Source organism: Maylandia zebra, linkage group LG4 (assembly GCF_041146795.1).
Source record: "Maylandia zebra isolate NMK-2024a linkage group LG4, Mzebra_GT3a, whole genome shotgun sequence".
Taxonomy (NCBI): domain Eukaryota; kingdom Metazoa; phylum Chordata; class Actinopteri; order Cichliformes; family Cichlidae; genus Maylandia; species Maylandia zebra.
The window spans coordinates 12,729,671-12,748,292 of record NC_135170.1 but is presented as its reverse complement, the minus strand read 5'-3'; the positions used below and the strand labels follow the sequence as shown (position 1 = coordinate 12,748,292).

At 40.7% G+C, this 18,622-nt stretch overlaps 1 protein-coding gene and 1 long non-coding RNA gene across 3 annotated transcripts; one reads left to right on the top strand and one right to left on the bottom strand.

Moving 5' to 3' along the window:
• The first annotated feature begins 4,151 nt into the window (after positions 1-4,151).
• LOC143418478 (uncharacterized) lies at positions 4,152-4,544 on the top strand. Its single transcript, XR_013098470.1, has 2 exons — positions 4,152-4,294; positions 4,376-4,544. It is a non-coding gene; the product is annotated as an uncharacterized LOC143418478 (long non-coding RNA).
• Positions 4,545-7,635: 3,091 nt separating this feature from the next.
• litafd (LITAF domain containing) lies at positions 7,636-12,873 on the bottom strand. 2 transcript variants are annotated; one of them, XM_012916292.2, is made up of 5 exons: positions 12,743-12,873; positions 9,259-9,308; positions 9,069-9,158; positions 8,773-8,974; positions 7,636-8,517 (listed from the first exon to the last, which is right to left on the bottom strand). In XM_012916292.2, exons 2-5 carry the CDS (start codon positions 9,302-9,304, stop codon positions 8,400-8,402), a joined length of 456 nt encoding a protein of 151 aa, XP_012771746.1. In that variant the 5' UTR covers positions 9,305-9,308; positions 12,743-12,873; the 3' UTR covers positions 7,636-8,399. The 2 variants fall into 2 exon arrangements, with proteins under 2 accessions (XP_012771746.1, XP_004576084.1); XM_004576027.3 differs by having other exon boundaries at positions 9,069-9,155; positions 12,743-12,872.
• Positions 12,874-18,622: the final 5,749 nt, after the last annotated feature.

Genomic DNA, 18,622 nt, shown 5'->3' with positions numbered 1-18,622 from the left:
ACAATTGAGCAAAATATGTGTGTGTGTGGTTGGAGGATGTGTTAGTGCGTGCGTGTGGGTGTGTGTGTGTGCGGGGGGGGGGGGGACATTTTTCTTGTAAAACAAAGGGGGACCCAGCAAAAACAATTTGGGAACCACTGACCTAGAGAATCTGATAGCACTTCACCTTTGAACGTCATCGTGTGAAAACATATTCATCAGAGCCTCAAAAAGAAAACCTACAAACTTCAATTTTAAACAAGATTTAACAACAAAACAACTGAAACTACACTGAACATTTTTGGTGAGTACTTATATAGGTAGTTTTAAGGTCATTTGGTTCATACATCTTAATAATACACTAGACTCTTTCAAATCCCACAATTAGTTTTTCTTCAAAAATGTGCCTGAATCTTGTGTTTTACTGGGTCCTTCAACTTGAACACAAAGGAAAAAAAGGTCTGTTTAAGTTATTGAGATGTTGTTTAATGGAGCAGTAAAGTCAGGAATTCACAGGAAAAACCCAAGAATTTAATTAAAATTCAAAACAGATGATGCAGTGGCATTATGAGAAAGATTTACTTTAAAATATGCAGTATTTGAAAAAATCTGTAAGCAGTAACTTCCTTCACACAGCACACAGTTAGAGATGATTTAATCTCTTTCAGTGCATCATACCAACATCAGGTTATCACAGGAATGCAAGTAAAACTTGTACGTGCAGTGTACCTTTTTACTACTGCTGTTAAATAGTTCTCTCTGCATTATAGTTCAGCATAATCAGGTATTAAATCCCACAAGTCAGTATTTTAAATTTGTAACAGTTTGACTTAAATCTGAACTAAAAGGTTAAAAAAATGCTTTGAATCAGATGAAACTGTCATATAACTTGTTAGTGTTGTTAAATATTATATCTCTGATAATTAATGTAGATTCTTGACTATATATATATATATGAACTATTTCAATGTTTCTAATGAACAACTGCAACCCGTTCACTATATTATGTACTTTTTGGTATTTGACTTCTTCATAAAATACATATCATATTTTAATTACTAACTGACTTTAACTGATAAGTCCTGTTTGCACATAATACTTGTCCTTAGTTTAGTTCTGTATGATATAAAATGTCAGTCCCAGTCTAAGAAGTTCAAATTCCTATGAATGTGTGCCACAGGATCCCAGAAAGAGAACAATTCTGTCCCAAAAATGGCACAGCTAGCCAAAGACAGGTGAGACACTCAGACAGTTGTCGTTAGATTTTTATTGATAAAGGTGCTTGAACCTGTTGGATGCTTCAGGCTAATGAAAGAAAAACAGTTTCGTTTGCATTTCTCTGTGCTGTTTATCATTATTAGTCTTTGAAATGCTGGACTAAGTGTCAGTATTATGGATTTTTGTCCTTCTCCATCTCTCCACACAATCTACTGTATCAGTTGCCTGTAAACAACATCCCATCGGCAAAAACAGCAGCTGTTCTTCCAGCTCCTCCACCCCACAGCTGCGCTCCAAAGTAAGTTTCTCTGCTGCGTTTTCTCACTGATCTGCAGGTATCTGTCATTTATCTGCAGATGTGTGTGTGAATTATTAAAATCAGCCTCCTTTAATGATGTCGCCTTACATTCAGTTTCACAGCGTTACTCACGTTTTTAAAGTACTTTCCTCACAGTTGTACACGGTGGTAACACATGCTCTCACTCTGGGTTTTATTCCTGTTGAAGCAGCAAGCATCAAACCAAACAGGGTACAGACCAGGCTTACATTAAGAAGCCCCCAAATGCCTTCATGCTGTACCTTAAAGAGCAGAGGCCAAAGGTCAAAGCAGAGCTAAATATCAGTAACAGTGCAGCTGTGAATGCAGCTGTGGGAGAGAGAGTAAGTGTGTAACTCTGAATATATTTATGCATCTCTTAATGTTCTGTGCTCTTGTTTGTGCATGTGTACCAGCTGTCCTGTAGTTATTTGTAGTAGCAGTGTTTCTGTGTATTTATACAAGCTGACAGTGTGTTCTTGTGATCTTCTATCCACAGTGGAAGTCGCTCTCAAAGAAGGAGCAGAAAAAATATTTTGACGAGGCTGAAACACAAAGATGTCATCACGCCACAGAACATCCGAATTGGTCAACCAAAGAGAACTATGTATGTCCAAAGTGCCAACATACAGTTCATGCATGTGCCTTTCACTGCACTGAATGATGAAACAGTCACTGCAGAGAGTTTGTATCAGCTCAGGAAAATTCTGATGTGTTTGTTTTTAGGGCAAAAAGAGGAAGAGAGTCAGAGATCGCAACTGCAGCAAAGGTGAGAGAATATTTCGGGGGAAAAAGTCAAAAATCTATTAAAAAAGAACCACTGTGTTTTTGTTTGTGTCTTCTGAACCTTAAGAGGACGCTCAGCAGGCCAAAAAACCTTGTATGAGACCAAGTCAAACAGAGCCATCTTCTAATTCAGCGATGAAGGAACCACATCAGCTGGATAGAGTCTGGGTGTGCCAGCCACAGACACAGCCAGGTGTTAACACCCTAATCAATCAGAACACAGTACTGGTGCAAATGCCAAACACACTGAACCCGGTCAGTGTGCCTGTGTGAAAATGTATTAGTCCCTCCTGTAATAAAGTGAATTATTGTTTGCAAGATGATTTGTTCCACAATGGATTGTGTTGCTGCACGGACGTTTTAGAGTGGAACACAAGTAAGTCGGGGTTGGGCCAGATTGTTAGGCTGTATGTTATTGTTGTACATGGCAGAGGGTCAATCTGAGTGGCATGACTTCTTAATAAACCTTACTACCCCGTTGGGTAGGAAATAGATATTCTGGAGTCAGTCGTGAATGAGACCAGAATATAACACCTCCTGCCTCTCACCCGGAGTCCCCTCCATTCACACCACTGATCTCCTCTACCGCACCAAGTTCCTCAAACAGAATCACCCTGAGCCCGTCTCCTTCCCTACACAGTCTCAGCATCACTCCTCTCAGTGGGAAATTCCCTAGACTGGTCCTCAAGAAAATCAAACCAACCCTCATGGATTCATTTCCATCATAGGCCTCCTCTGCTCCAATCATTCCACTCCAGACCGAGGCCTCCTCATTTTGTTAATGCAACACACGTGCATTAACAAAATAAAGGCACCGGGGCAGAGATGAAAGTCACTACTGAGCCTTTTAGGCGTCCTTCTGTTTTTATGTTTCTGTTTTTATGTGTCTTTATTATTTACATGTGTTTTTGCTGCTTTGACATATTAAAATGTAATCTGTAAAACTGTCCACTGAAATGTTACCTTAATGTCATTAAAGATTCTCTGTATTTAACATTAAAAAGTATGTTAGATTATGTACTGATAGAAATTCACAGTCTCCAGATTTGTCCAGAGTGCAGCAGACTGATCTACTCATTACGTTGAAAGCATACCTCTGATTGATCTCCCATTATGAGACTCTACTGTTTGCTGGCTGTTCCTGTAGTAAGGATATAAACTATAAACACAACTTTTAATGGTAGAGCCTCTTATATACAACTACTTCAGCCGTTACAAAAATTGTTGTTAGGAAGACACTGATTTAACTTCACAGTAATTGGAAAGGCTTAAGTTTGCAGTGCTGTTGAACTGCTGAAGTAAGATATTTTCCTCAAGGCACTTACACCAGTCACCCATTAACAATGAAACTATGGATGGGTGACATTTCTAAAATTGATAAACTTGTTCAAATACAATGTTAAAATGCTGGAACATAACAAACGAGCTCATAGCATTGAGACAGGGTCCAAACATTAAAGTTATAAACTGATCCCCATGTCACTGAGTGAAATAAGGATTTGATCCCCTACAACCCAACAAGAATTCTGGCTGCCACAGATGTGTTTTGTGCCTGTGGTTTTATTTATATATAAATATATACGGTGGCCCCTAGAGACAAAGCACGTACAAACTCCAAAGCACATACAAACTGTATCCCAATTGGGTCTGCATGTCACGGACCCGGCTCTGGGGACTCGGGGTCCGTGGGCAGTGGGGACTGTGACTATTATTGTTGTTGTTGTTGTTATTATTATTATTATTATTATTTGGTGTGTTGTCTGCACTGCCCCTATGCACATCTGTATGTAGGCAGGTATGTGTGTGTGTGTGTTTTGCCTTTCTGCTGTGGCCAAATTACAGGCACCTTCAGCCCTGGGGGCGTGGTCTAACTTGAGGGCTGGCCACACCCGAAGTCCTGGCCGCACACCTGCTCCTCATCTGGGCTCGTCGGGGGAGCTATTTAGATGAGCGATGGAGCTTCCACCGACGCTGGATTATTGCGTTTGACTACACGTCAGTCTTCAAACAAGTCAAGTGTGAGTGTATGCCTGCTGGGATAAGTGTTAACGGCTGCCTCTATTGTTTTCCCCTCAGGAGGAGTGTGGGACGAGAAGGAGCAGTGAGCACGGGGAGTGCAGGGACACTGGGGCAGAGAGCACTACACGGGGACTTTTGGGAAGAAGACACTACACGGGAGTCTGGGAAACTGGGGATTTATTGTTGTTTACTTCACCACCTTGTAAATAAACACTGTTGCACTGAAGAGTCCGGCGTTTGGGTCCTATTTCCCCATCTCCCCACGGTCTGCCAGCCAGACCGTGACACTGCAGCCTTAAAAGCTGCATTTTAAGGCCGATTACGATTATTACGTAATCGTTACGATTATTTATTTCGGTGTTCTTTTTTCCCCTGAGATGTCATACACTTTGGATTCTAGCCAATCATTTTACCTTTGCAAGCGTAGTAGGCGGGCCCAGGTACGTACTTTCTTTTAGAGCAGAGCTACAGATTAAAAATGCCCAAGGCGAAGCGGTCAAAAGTCTGGCTGTACTTCACAGCAAAAGATGCAAACTCTGCAACAAGTTCTTTAAGGTGATACTGTGCAAATGAGGTAACACCTCGAATCTGATAAAATGCCTGGCGACACATAGCGGGGGTTTTTTAAGCCGAGAAATGCACCGTATTTGATAGCTTGCTGCAAGACCGAGCACATCTTCTGCGGGTGTGGTGCCTGTTATCGGAACCGGAGTTAGCAACATCCCCCAAGAACCCGAAGAGGAGAGTCAGTGTAGCAGAAATGATGACGGATGATGATGGCAGCAGCAGCCGTTCTTCTCTGGGTGAGTCGCTTAATGTTGTTCGTGTGTAATTTACGTTGAGTAGGCTAACCACGTGATTAAATTAATGCATGTAAGGTGAACTAGCAAACACCATCATAAGCACCGGTTCAAGCACCGGCACCGTTTCAAAAGTACCAGTTTGGTACTGTGGGATTATAATATTATTTTATGCCATGTTAGACCCCTAATTAAAGATTGTGAATTATTATGTAGTTTTAGTTTGCATTATTCTCCTGAATTAGAAGAAGGTGATAACTATTGCATTTGTTAAACTGATTTGCATTACATTAGACTGCTGATTTATTGTGGATGAATGATATTGTTTTATGATGCATTATACTGCTGAGTTATAAGAAATACTGTTCGCAGAAAGTCATCGCCTTATTTGTCTGATTAGAAGAGAACAGAACATACTGGAGTTTTCTGCCCCATCTCAGCAGGAGCAGATAAACAGGGAGCCAAGGTCGTAGCTTAGGCGCCGTGTGAGAGAAAGAATGTGAATGTTTAGGCTTTTATGATTAGGTGGGGGCCACTAAAGGCTATAAGAGTTTGATCAATGCTCCACCATTTTGAGATCTGATGCTGTCTGCGTATGGTGTCCATCTCCCACGCGTGTGATCATTAAAATCATTGTTTGACTCAACCCGGCCGGACCAGTGTTGTTATTGTGGTTTTTCCTCTTGTATCCATCCCCAATATTTGAATCCGTAACAGTACTGGTATCGGATAAAACTTAAACGATACCCATCCCAAGTCATGAGCAGTGTTGGTCAAGTTACTTGAAAAAAGTAATCAGTAACTAATTACTGATTACTCCCCCAAAAAGTAATCCCATTACTTTACTGATTACTTATTTTCAAAAGTAATTAATTACTTAGTTACTTAGTTACTTAGTTACTTTTTAAAAACACGATTTACAACCTGAAGAGGTGATAAAGTGATAGATCTTTCAGCCCAATTCTACTTTTTCTACATAATCCATCATACAAAATGTAATCAAATGGAAAAGTCTCTTTTTTTAACTTGTTTTATCAGTTTTAATCTTTTAACTTTATGCATCAAGCAAAACATTTAATTATATGCAACATTCTCTGACTTGAATAAATTAGTTTAACATTTAAACCTATTTTCTACACATTCCAGCACATAAAATAAAATATTTTTTGTGTTTTCACTCACTCTTTCAAACAGATGCAAGTAAAACACAGCAGAAAATAAATAAAGTCAAAGACTCAGCGGTCCTTTTGCTCTATTTTCACCTGTAAAGCAGGAGCAGGGTAGGCGGAGGGTTACCCTGGTGTAGGTGTGCTGCGGTCAGTTGAAGAATCCGCGCGAGTGTCTCTGTGAGTTTCCCATCACGTCGTAGCTACTCGGTGCTTGCTCGGAAGTTTAGGGTTTTTTTTCGCTGTAAAAAGAAGTTTTCTTCCCACGCACGATGGACGCTAATGTTTTTGTCACTTTTTATGGAATCAAACTCAAAGTAAGGTCAGTACTTCCACACTTTAAACGCTCCACGCTCATACTCTCTCCCGCACTCGATATATTATCCATTGTTGATCTGCACACAGCTGCTGTCACCAACGTCGCACTTGCTTACGTCACTGTCATGAGACATTCTCGCAAAAAAATCACGGTTTTAGTAACGCAGTAACGCAGCGTTCCTACGGGAAAGTAACGGTAATCTAATTACCGATTTTGCAATAGTAATCCCTTACTTTACTCGTTACTTGAAAAAAGTAATCAGATTACAGTAACGCGTTACTTGTAACGCGTTACTGCCCATCTCTGGTCATGAGTGATATCAAGTCATTTTTGAAACAGAAAGAAGATTCCTGTTACAAGGTTGAAGCTGCAATCCGTTTTTCTGACTTTATACATTGTTTATTGATTCAGGTAAAGCGTGTCCTTTTTTAGAGAGATCTGACCAAGAGAGCAGGAGACATGGTAGAAAATAAATCATAATAGAATTTTTTAAAAGGATTGACTATAATGTAGAACACAAGAGTAGGTAAAATCACGCAGTTATAAGTTGCAAAACAGTTAATTTCTTTATGTTATCTGTACTTACTTATTGGTAACTACAGTTCTGCTCCACCCCAGCAACCACATCCTAGTTTTAACAGGTAACAAAGCCGTTTCTACTGCGTTTATACAGTAGAATGACTGTGTCGATTGCTTTGAAGTGTCTTTGGTCTGGTTTTCAGCTGCTCTGTGTCAACACTAAAAAGAAAAGATTGTATGTCTGTCCTAAACAGGAAAGGGATTCATGTAAGTGTGTGGGACTAATGTTTTCATTGTTAACTGTTAACTGCGTGACAGTGCATTTCAGGGCATGTTACGAAGTAATGCAAAAGTAATAAAACAAGCACAGTAACAAATGACTTTCTCTGGCAGTATCATACTGCATTATGTTCAAGATGGGCAATGAGTAAATGCATTACTTTTTTTGAGTACTCCATCAATGTAGATGTGACATTTCTAGAGAGAAGAAGAACCAACACAAACACAGCAGAGTTCTGTAATATCTGTTTTTATTAGAGAAATAATGTTATCATAGAGCTAATAGTAGTAAATAATAGAGCAATAGAGCATGCTCATCCTCCAGGGGTGGGGGGGTTTACTTTTGCATTGTAATTTGCAATATAATGAATGAATACATTCAAATAGTCTGAACAAAAGGCTTAACTATATTTACAGCACTCCAATATAACAAACTGTAAGCTTGTTTTTGCCTTGCCTGAGTGACACATATGCAAATATGACATTAACCCAGTATGCTTTGTGTATCAGTTTACTGAGCAATGACTCATGAAACTGGAGATGAGCAAATATATTTATTTCTGCACCCTTTTATCGTTCAATGTGTAATTTACTGCCGCTGTGATTTATTCAGAAATTGTGCAATCCCGTTATGCATAAAACATGCAATATATTCTATGTACAAACCTTCATTTTAACATTACGCATCCAAAATTTTCTGAGTATAATGATAACAGTTTCAAAGTGCATGGGGTGTTCTGTAACTTGCCAGAGCAAAAAACAAAAACAAACAAAAGCTCGGACAACACAATCACTCCCAGTCTGTTTCCTAATAATCTGATAGAAGTCATTCATGTTTGGCTTTGTCATCCATAGAAACAAGCTGCATTTACCCCTGTCACCTTTCTCTGCCAGTTTGAGAAAATGCCATTTTTTTTACCGGTTGACCATAAGACACAGACAAAGGTAACAGGAGGCTATTTCTTATTTCTACGGTGCCATATCAGCCCTGGTGCTCATCATTTACAGCATTTCCTCTTCTCAACGTGCAGCACTCTGTTGCAGCGTGGGCAGGTGTGGTAAGCATCCTTGAATCTCTTCATGAAGAACGGAATCAGGCAGCAGCAAAGGACTAACCTGCAACACACACACACAGAAGGTTAGAGTCGTGCTGTCATACAGCAGATGAGATCATTCTTTATTACATTTTTACATGCATATACAGACATGAAAAGAAAGAATGTTTCCACTTCATCCTTTGAAGTGTGCTGTATGCAGTGTATTTACAAGAGATAAAATTGATAAAAATCAAGTAACAGAGTTGAACAAAGAAGATCTGTGTTCAAAAGCCTTGGGGTGCTAAAAAGAAGCTAACTGATTAAAACCACTCACCCACAGCAAATGAAGAGTAAACACATGAGCCAGGCGTACGTTCCTGCCTTGTAGGTGACATTGGTCATAACCTGTTGCTGGCAGGAAGCGCAGGTCGTCATGCCGGACTCAGTCCCCAGTCCCATGTCGTAGCTTACAAACTTTTTTTTGCCTTCTCCAGAGTCCAAACCTTGACCTGCGCCTCCCCCTCCGCCGGTGTACACTGAGAGAAGACAGGAAACATGCAAAACAATGAACAACAGTATGTTTACCTTAAATCTTCTAAAAAGTGTGAGACTCAGGTGTGAGAAGAATACCTGGCGTGACAGATTGCTGTGTCTGCGTGGAGGGTGGGGTGAAAGGAGTGTGGGGGTGGTAAACTCTCACGCCATCACCTTGACTTTCTACTGGACCATATGAAGAGGAAAAGGGAAAGAATCAAGCTGGTGAGGAGATGACGATAATGATCATGAATATTGACTGAGCATGTGTGAGCTGTGGGCTTACCCGGTATGATGTAGGGAGGGGGTTCCTTTTTTCCGTCTGCACTCATTTTGCTGCAAAGAAACAAAAAGGACTGTAATGAAGGGTGCGGTCAGGGCCAAATACCTGAGATCTCTCCTGTGATTCTGCTTTCCCTTTTTCTTTCCAATGCTCAAGACAAATGCAATGCTGCTTTGTGCCACCAGAGGGAACCAAAGCCTTGGCGATTGAACTGAAACATTGCCGGTTCGATCACCATGAAAATGTCTCTCATTCCTGTCTGACACATATCTAGCCCTTCATTGTAGGGACCTTTCATGTGAGCAGCTTTTGGGAAACGCCTAGGAGCGTCTGAGTGCCAGTTGGACTGTTTCAGGTGTGGCTGCTCACAGAAACTTCTTTCTGACCTCCTTCTAAAAGAAAATCCTTGGAATTGCATTAGTGCTTTGTTTTCCCATTTCATGTATAATATCAGGCTACCAGAGAAATTACATTACTGACTGATGCAACATAAACCCAAAGATATTTGTTGAATTAATTAATGTTTCATTCGTTTGTACGGCTGAAATGTTACTCGTAAGGCATTTCGTGTGCACAGCTTTCTATATGTACTTGATAAAAGTATATGTATCATATGTGACAATCTTATATATGTAGTAGCAGTAGGAAATAAATAACAGTGGAATCTACTGCTTGGATAATTTGATTGTATACTCTGAGATGATACTGAAATTCAGACTTTAATACTTTAAAAACAGATGTTGAGACTAACAAACTTTGAGTGAAGTCTTTCTAATTATATTATAACAAAACGCTTCCACGTGTGAAGCAGGTGCCATCCCCCAAGGTACATGCCAAAAGGTAAAGAAATCCAACGCTGGCTCTGATATTTAAAGTATTAGATTGTATGAGTTACATGGATGCTGTGTGCCAGGTGTAACACAACCTTATTGTGATTATTTATATATTTCATGAGCGTGTAGAGCACGTGCGACATAATCATCTCCAATACACACTGCTGGTATCCAAAAAGTGCTCCTGGTGTCTCCGACCAGTGACCAGTGTCGGCTGCGATGATAAGACGAGCCAGAGGAAGTGGAGATAAATGATAAGATAAGCTAAGAGAATGTGAACATAGATTGAGTAAAAGTCAAAATCAGAGCTGAAATATCTGCCAAAAAGCATCACTGTCCAATCAGTCGTTATATCAATATCAATCTAAAGCTCAGAGATAGGATGTGAAAAATCATTTGATGTTACATCATTTAAACATAATCTGTATTCTTATGATAGAAGGCACAAATGTGATGCCGCATGGCTCACAGTATAAAAAATGTCTGTTTGTTTCCGGTGTTATCTGGACACCTCTCCCTCTGGAAGAGCATGCTGTAATTTAAATGTGTCCATATACAGCTGCCAGACGTATTTTATAGATTTGGATGTTTGCCTGTAAAATTTAATCCACTCTACAGAGTCATTCCCAAACTGAACACATTCATTTATTCACTCTATTACATCCTCACTGTGCTTCTGAAGCTCCAGCAGTGTGAGAAAGGCCCTTTGACAGTCAGAAGTCATGTGACTGGTTTGATGGAGGATCACAGAGCTTAAAGTATACTCGCGCGTTCCTCTCTGCGTTCAGCTTGTTTCCTTTTGTCTCACTTTTCTCGTTTCTCTCTTTCCACACAGACATGCACAATAACTGGGCGCTACCTTGATCAACCATTCATTCTCTGAATGGTTTTCTGTTTCTCTTACACAAACAGCCTTGTTTCCCTCACTACATTTGCAGCACACTAGCCTAACCTTAACCAAGATACGTCACCCTAAAATGTATTATTTACATTATTGGGTCTTGCTTAATGTCTCCACCTGCTACACCAGCCTAGGTAAGTCCGATTCAGAACAGAAGCTGATCGACCGCTTTATCGTTGTGTCACACATAGACATTGAGAACTTGTATACACCCATATGATGGCGCAGGAATGCGACTGAGCTGCATGCTTCCCTCTGGGTGTGCAAGCCAAAACTGTTACAACACCCTCTGAATTTGGTCGTGAGAGAGCAGGATTTTTATTGTGGTTTTTTTTTATGCAGAAATACAATATGTTTGATGACTGTTAACAAGGAGCAGTAACGTTATCTAATGTGCTGCTTTTTCTCTTGCTGGATCTCTGTGCTCGGAATAGCCGGTGGCACATTAATTGGATAAAGTTCTTCCCAGAAGCTTCCCAGAGTTCTTTCCCTTCACATAAGGACCATTTAGCATGGGATGTACGTATGCTTTTGGGGGGGAAAGGAAATTCATGGAAATTAAGCAGGTAGGTTTTAGGTAAATATGCAGTGCAGTCTTGGGCTTATGATGAGTTCAGTGAAACTGAATGAGATGCAGAGTAGAACTTTTTGTTACATATGAGTTAACACCCTGCTGTAGGCGTGGCTTCACCGAGACTCTGGTGCTGGTCAAACCTGTGTCTCCATGTGAGAGAGGGAGGGAACTTTGTTTTTCATTTTTTTCCATGATGAATTTCAGTATTCAGCTGATGAATCAGTGGGCAGTTTAAATCTGGAAATTCCCTGATTAAACAATCATCACATTATCTGACCTTGATTTTCAGTTCACCTTTGATAATCAGCCAAAACAATCACAGAAATCCCCTAAAAGCAATTTGAAAATGAAATACTTGGATACAGAACAAATGTATATATTTATTTACAACAACATGAAGGAACTTTTTCACTATGTGCACATGCATGTCCTTTCACTGCATTCAAAATGCAATCTTTTACATTGTTTACATGTCAGCCATAGCAACTGCTGCAAAGACCGTCCTCACTCTCACTCTGGATCAGTTACTTATGATGGTTTTTCAAGACCCAGCTGAAGTACGTCAAGAAATCTAAAACGTAACACCTGAAATTTTACCCATGAAGATGATTTGAATCCTACACCAGGCCCCGTCTCTGTCAAATGCGCTAAGTTATAGTCTAATTCAATGTCCCTGCAGGTCCAGAATGTAAGTCAGTCAGACAGTAATGTTCATGGTAAATCCTGAATTAAAGCGTTTAGAGTGAACCCTTTTTTTGTAAAGGTGCAGTGTAACACACCTTTATAGCTGCATTATGCTGCACAACCTCAGTCTTTGAAGTAACAACATAAAAGTCAAGAAAACGTTGGCAGATTAGCAGAAACATGCGCATAAATAAAAATCAATATTGGCTCCTGTGTATTTCTGTTCCCTTGTGTGATTTATGCAATGTTTGAATTTTAATCATGTGATATTTGATTTCCAATTGGTCTCTTTTGTGCGATATAACTCACTTTAAATTCACTTGTCAGAAAATCCCAAACCTGGCTTTCTTATTCTTGTCGTGTCCTTTTATGTCTTCAGTTTTAAATTCTTTGAATCCTTCCCATTAAAATAACCAAACCCGATTCTCCACTCCGTCAGCCTGAACACAGTTCGTTGTTCTCTTCCTATAACACACAAACGTCTGGCAGACTTACCTTGGCTGGGTTGTTGTCAAAATGCAGAGATGAGCTTGTTGCTGATGCAGAGTCCAGACAGATTCTGGTTAAGATCTCCACCTGTCCCTCTACCTGTAGGTGAACCTCTCCCAACACACCCAAAGCTCCACCTCCACCATTTTAACCACGAACATGCTGTGGTGATGAGTCACTCCATGGTTTTGATTGTAGCTTTCAAAGGCTGAACCGGTCGTCATCTTTGAAATGTTCTTTGTTTCTGTGAGATTATTGAGGGTGTGTGTGTGTGTGTGTTACTTTAGTCAGAATAACCTGTTTCCCTGTAAGGCAGACTGAGCTGTAGAATTGTTTTTGTCCTGGAATTTGATCTGTTGGCCATCAACAAACTCTAAGTGACACATATTACAAGAATTTAGAGAATGCTAAAAAACACAGAAAAGATGAAGATGAGGATCAAAAGAAACCTTAAGAGGTTTAACAGACTTCATTTCATCAATCAATAACACTGAATCGGTTATTATCTGACAGCCAAAAAGACTCATAGGGTTGGCTGGAGCCCCTTCGCTCTCATGGAGCAAGAGGCAGGGTTCTTATGCTGGACTAACGTTTTAATTCAGCTTTTTATCTCATGTGCCTTTTATCATTCATTCACACTGATGGGTGTATAGAAGGCAATTCCAGGCTCTTGTCCAAGGATATTTTAACATACAGACTCAAACAGTCTTACACCAGTGACCTCCCCTTGGTACTCACTCTGCATCCAGGAGGATTGTGACCATAAAGAAATCTAACCAGGCCTGAGGCTGTAGTAAGGAGCATTTCTAGGAGTCTTTTGAAAGGACCAGTCAGTAGGCCTAACAGGAAATAAAAAAAATAAAATGCCTGTAAAAGCAGAAGATTTGGTTGATTTGGTTGGTTGAGCCGCGCATGACCGGCCGCGTCCTCAAGTCATGCGCGGCTCAGCTGGCTGGAGTGTTCACACACATCTTCAACCTTTCCCTCTCTCTGTCTGTAGTCCCAGCCTGCTTCAAAATGGCCACCGTCATCCCTGTACCCAAATCCTCCACCATCTCCTCATTGAACGACTGGCGACCTGTAGCCCTGACCCCCATCGTAAGCAAATGCTTCGAGAAGCTGGTCAGGGACTTCATCTGCTCTGCACTACCCGACTCACTGGACCCTCTACAGTTCGCATACCGCCACAACAGGTCCACTGATGATGCCATAGCCCTGACACTACACACTGCCCTGTCACACCTGGAGAAGAGAGACACGTATGTGAGAATGCTGTTTGTAGATTACAGCTCAGCATTCAATACCATCGTTCCCTCGAAGCTGGACAGGAAACTGCAGGATCTAGGACTGAGCAGCTCCCTCTGCAGCTGGATCCTTAGCTTCCTGTCTGACAGACGCCAGGTGGTCAGCATCACCTCATCCCCCATCACACTGAACACTGGTGCTCCACAGGGGTGTGTACTGAGCCCTCTCCTGTACTCACTCTACACCTACGACTGCACAGCCACTAACAGCTCCAACATCATTGTGAAGTTTGCGGACGACACTACAGTGGTGGGTCTTATCACCAACAGTGATGAGACGGCTTACAGGGAGGAGGTCAGTGCCCTGACCCACTGGTGTCAAGACAACCATCTCACCCTCAACATCGCAAAGACAAAGGAGTTGATAGTGGACTTCCGGAGGTGCAGAGAAGTACACACCCCCATCACCATCAACGGCGCTGCTGTGGAGAGAGTGAGCAGCTTCCGGTTCCTTGGTGTACACCTGGCTGAGGATCTTACGTGGTCAGTACACACAAACAAAACAGTGAAGAAGGCGCAGCAGCGCCTCTTCTTTCTCAGGAGACTGAAAAGATTCGGCATGAGCCCCCGCATCCTCAGGACCTTCTATCACTGTGCCATTGAGAGCATCCTCACTGGATGCATCACCACCTGGTATGGCAACAGCACCGCCTACAACTGCAAAGCTCTCCAGCGAGTAGTGCGGTGCTCTGAACGGATAATTGGAGGTGAGCTTCCCTCCCTCCAAGACATCTACAGGAAGCGGTGCCTGAGGAAAGCAGGGAGGATCATCAAGGACTCCAGTCACCCCAGCCATAAACTGTTCAGACTACTTCCATCAGGAAGGAGGTTCCGCAGCATCTGGTCCCGTACCAGCAGACTGAGAGACAGCTTTTTCCATCAGGCCATCAGACTGCTGAACACGTCATAGACACCTCAGCTTCACTACTGGAACTTTAACATTATGCACTCCATACTGTACAGTAATGCCACTGTTTTGCACATGTCTCACTCTGTATATTTTATTTTATTTATTTTATATATTCTATTCATTGTTTACTCTATTTAATTTGTAAAATATGTGTACACACACACACACACACACACACACGTAGAAAAATATTTAGTATACACATCCAGAAATGCATATACTATTATATATTGTACATATATTTATTAGTTTCAGATGTAGCCATTCTTGTATTTTGCTTGTTTACATTATTGTATTTTGCACAACTCTGTTGCTTGTGAAGCTCGCACACAAGAATTTCACTCACATGTGCTGTACCAATGTACCTGCACATGTGATGTGACAATAAAAGTGATTTGATTTGATTTGATTTGATTTGAAGGATTCAGGTGTATGGGAACATGATATCACAATCTTCACAGGAGAAAGCAACCCAGCAAGTTCCCCAAAATTTCAGACTGTGCATTGCTCAGAGAAAAAGCCCTAGAGCTACTTATCAGACATGTTAAAAATGTTCCTGACAGTACATTTAGAAAGACTGAAAAAACTGAACAAGTATGACTTGTTTGGAAGAGTTCCCAGAAGAAAGCATCTGCTTTCTAAAAAGAACATGACAAACTATGAGGCACGGTGGTGGAGGTTAAAGATTACAGGACCTGGGCACCTTGCACTCATTGAGTCGACCATAAACTCCTCCGTATGCCAACTTACTCTAGAGTCAAATATGGGACCTTCTGTCCAACAGCTACAGGTTGGCTGAAACTGGTTCATGCCACAGGTCAGTGATCCCAAGCACAGCAGCAAATCTACAACAGAATGGCTGAAAAACAAAAAAGTGTCAAGAAGTTGCAATTACCTGGTCAGCCCAGACCTCAACCCGACTGAAAAGCTGTGGGATAAACTGATAGTGACGTCACAGTAGATCATATGGTGTATAAATGAAGCTTGAGACTGGGAGACACTGGAACAAAGAGGATACAGTCTAGTTACTGTTGCAAATATGTTTAATGGTATTGAGTGGTAGAAGTTAAGTCACCTCAGACCCTGCTTTTATCCATGCACTTGGGCTGGAGGCCTCGGAGCTCGGTGAAAGTTTTGTAGTGATGTCAGTGTGATTGTGGTCTTGTTGGCTTACTAGTTTGAGTAGATTCAGGTATTTCAAACAACAAAAAATATTCTTTAAATTAAAAGTTAAAAACAAATACACCAGTCTCAAATAAATACATTAAATACAAGGCTACAACTGTATGTAAATATGATCTGCTTTGATATTATCTTCCAACTCTTCGCACACGTGTAGTGTTACAAGTGTTACTCTTTAGATAAAAATGGAATTTTGTTGTTTTTTTAATATAAAAACCTGAAAAGATTAAAGAAAAACTCAAACCCTCCAGCTCAGCTGCTTGTTGTTTTTAGCAGGCAACATAAGGGGATGAATGATGGGGTGTTGGGTTTGCCAATAAAAATAAATAAAAAAGTGCCCTCACTTCAGTGACTCACAGCAAATGTAGTACTTTTTTCTCCCCCTGCGGGCCTTTTGTGTAATGCGGGTGAAAACCTGAGAACTTACGGAGCCCCCCCAGGGGACATGGGAGAAAAAAAAATTAGGGAGGAAAAAAAAAAAATTAGGGAGGAAAAAAAAAATTAGGGAGGAAAAAACAAATTAAGACGGACTTTTGCGAGATCTCGCAAAAGTATTGCGAGATCTCGCAATAAGTATTGCGAGCGCTCGCAAAAGTCCGTCTTAATTTTTTTTTTCTCCCTAATTTTTTTTTTCCTCCCTAATTTTTTTTTTCCTCCGTAATTTTTTTTCTCCCATGTCCCCTGGGGGGCTCGGTAAGAACTGCCTCTTTTTCTTTTTCTTGTTTTTTTTTCATGTTGGCGTCATTTCAGCTTACAAGATGTTCTTAAAGATTTGATTTTTTTTTTTCCAAAGCACCTTAGAGCAGTTTAACCACATTTTTATGTTCGTCACTGGGTTGCAGAGTACACCTGGGGGTTCAGTGACATGCCTGAGTGCACCTTACATGTCTGTGGTGTGAGATTTACAGCTTGTTTCCCAACACAGAAACCCATTTCGACAGGGTCGACCCCGCTGACCTTTCATCGCTGTAGACTAATGAAGCACATATTCTAAATGCTACAAGTAGGTCAAGGAAATTTTAATGAAACAGGCTGAAAATATAGAAAATGTAAAGGTAGAACATGGTGAAATGTTTCAGTTTTGAAGCATGGGAAAATGAATTATAAGGGGAACACTGATAACACCTGGGATTGAGAGGAATCTGAGGAAAATCTGCACTATAAAGGAAATCCTGGGTTGCAATGCAATATCAGAGTTTTCATTAAAACTATTACATATATTTATTTGGGTTTGTTTATCCCATCCTCATCCCAAAACAGTCATTTGGAACGTCAGTCGTACAGGTATGGGTGAGAGTGCTGGGTGTGTCTGAATTATGACAAGTGGGTGAGGTAATTGTACGTGAATGAGAGTGTGTATGTTTCGATGGGCCAGATGAGCAACATTCCAGCGATTGACCAATCCCCAAAGAGTGTGACATTCCTTAGAAAGAATGGGTTTCCAATATAATTTGTGTTTGTGTTTATTGCCCTGTTTTATATAAACTGAGAGCAGGAAATGCCCGGGCAGGGGTTCATCCAATTTGATCCTTTCTTTTAGCCAGGCACAATGTTAAAGATGATAATAATGACAATGATAATGGTAACAGCCCATTTTGCAATTCCAGTTTTATAACTGAAGACTGCAGGGAACAAAGGAAAGTAAACTCTGTCAGTTAGAGCTGATTAAAATTTGTATGACCTAGTATTATAGTATTACTCACAAAACTGGTCATTTAAAGTGAGAATAATCTAAAGTGGGTTTGAGATGTAAATCTGCTAGTACCAGAAAGTTTAGATCTGCTGATAAAGAAAACAAGGCTATCAAGGTTTTAGCCTTTAGTCTTTTGTTTTCAGTCTTAAGTAGACGGCCTAATAATCAGGGATCTAACTAATGGGAAATTCAGAACAGGTTATGAATCACAGTGTAGGAAATAACTATTTGAACCCCTGCTGAATTTGTAAGTTTGCTCACTTATAGAAAAATAATTACAGTATCTTATATTTATTGTTTATTTGTTGTTTAATTTTAATGGAGGGAGACACAATTTTAGCCAAAAATTAAGAAAAAAAAAACATTACACAAAAGTTAAACTGATTTTCATATGAATGAGTGAAATAAGTATTTGATCTCTTATAACCCAGACAGAATTTTGCCTCCCACAGAGGGGCTGTCTGCCCATGAGGCACAACGATTACAATCTCCATCCATCCATCCATCCATCCATCCATCCATCCAACACCAAGGTGTTTCCAGGCCAGCCAAGAGATATAATCTCTCCAGCGAGGAGATCCAAGACAAAGATGTGCCTTCCTCCCAGTGGCATATGCCTGGAACACCTCACCCAGGAAGAATCAATCAATCAATCAATCAATCAATCAATCAATCATAAAGTACATCTGTCCACAGAATCGGTTTCTTCCATTCCACCTCTCCTCCACCACCAGCAAGACCAAAAAGTTTCAAAGGACATCAGGGATAAAACTGTACAACTACTCAAGGCTAGAATA

Coding starts and splice junctions, on each gene's coding strand:
- litafd (XM_012916292.2), bottom strand. CDS start 9,304: ATGAGTGCAGACGGAAAAAAGGAACCCCCTCCCTACATCATACCGG. Junction 8,975..9,068: donor ACAGCAATCTGTCACGCCAG/GTATTCTTCTCA, acceptor GTCTTCTCTCAG/TGTACACCGGCGGAGGGGGA. Junction 8,518..8,772: donor TTACTCTTCATTTGCTGTGG/GTGAGTGGTTTT, acceptor TGTGTGTTGCAG/GTTAGTCCTTTGCTGCTGCC.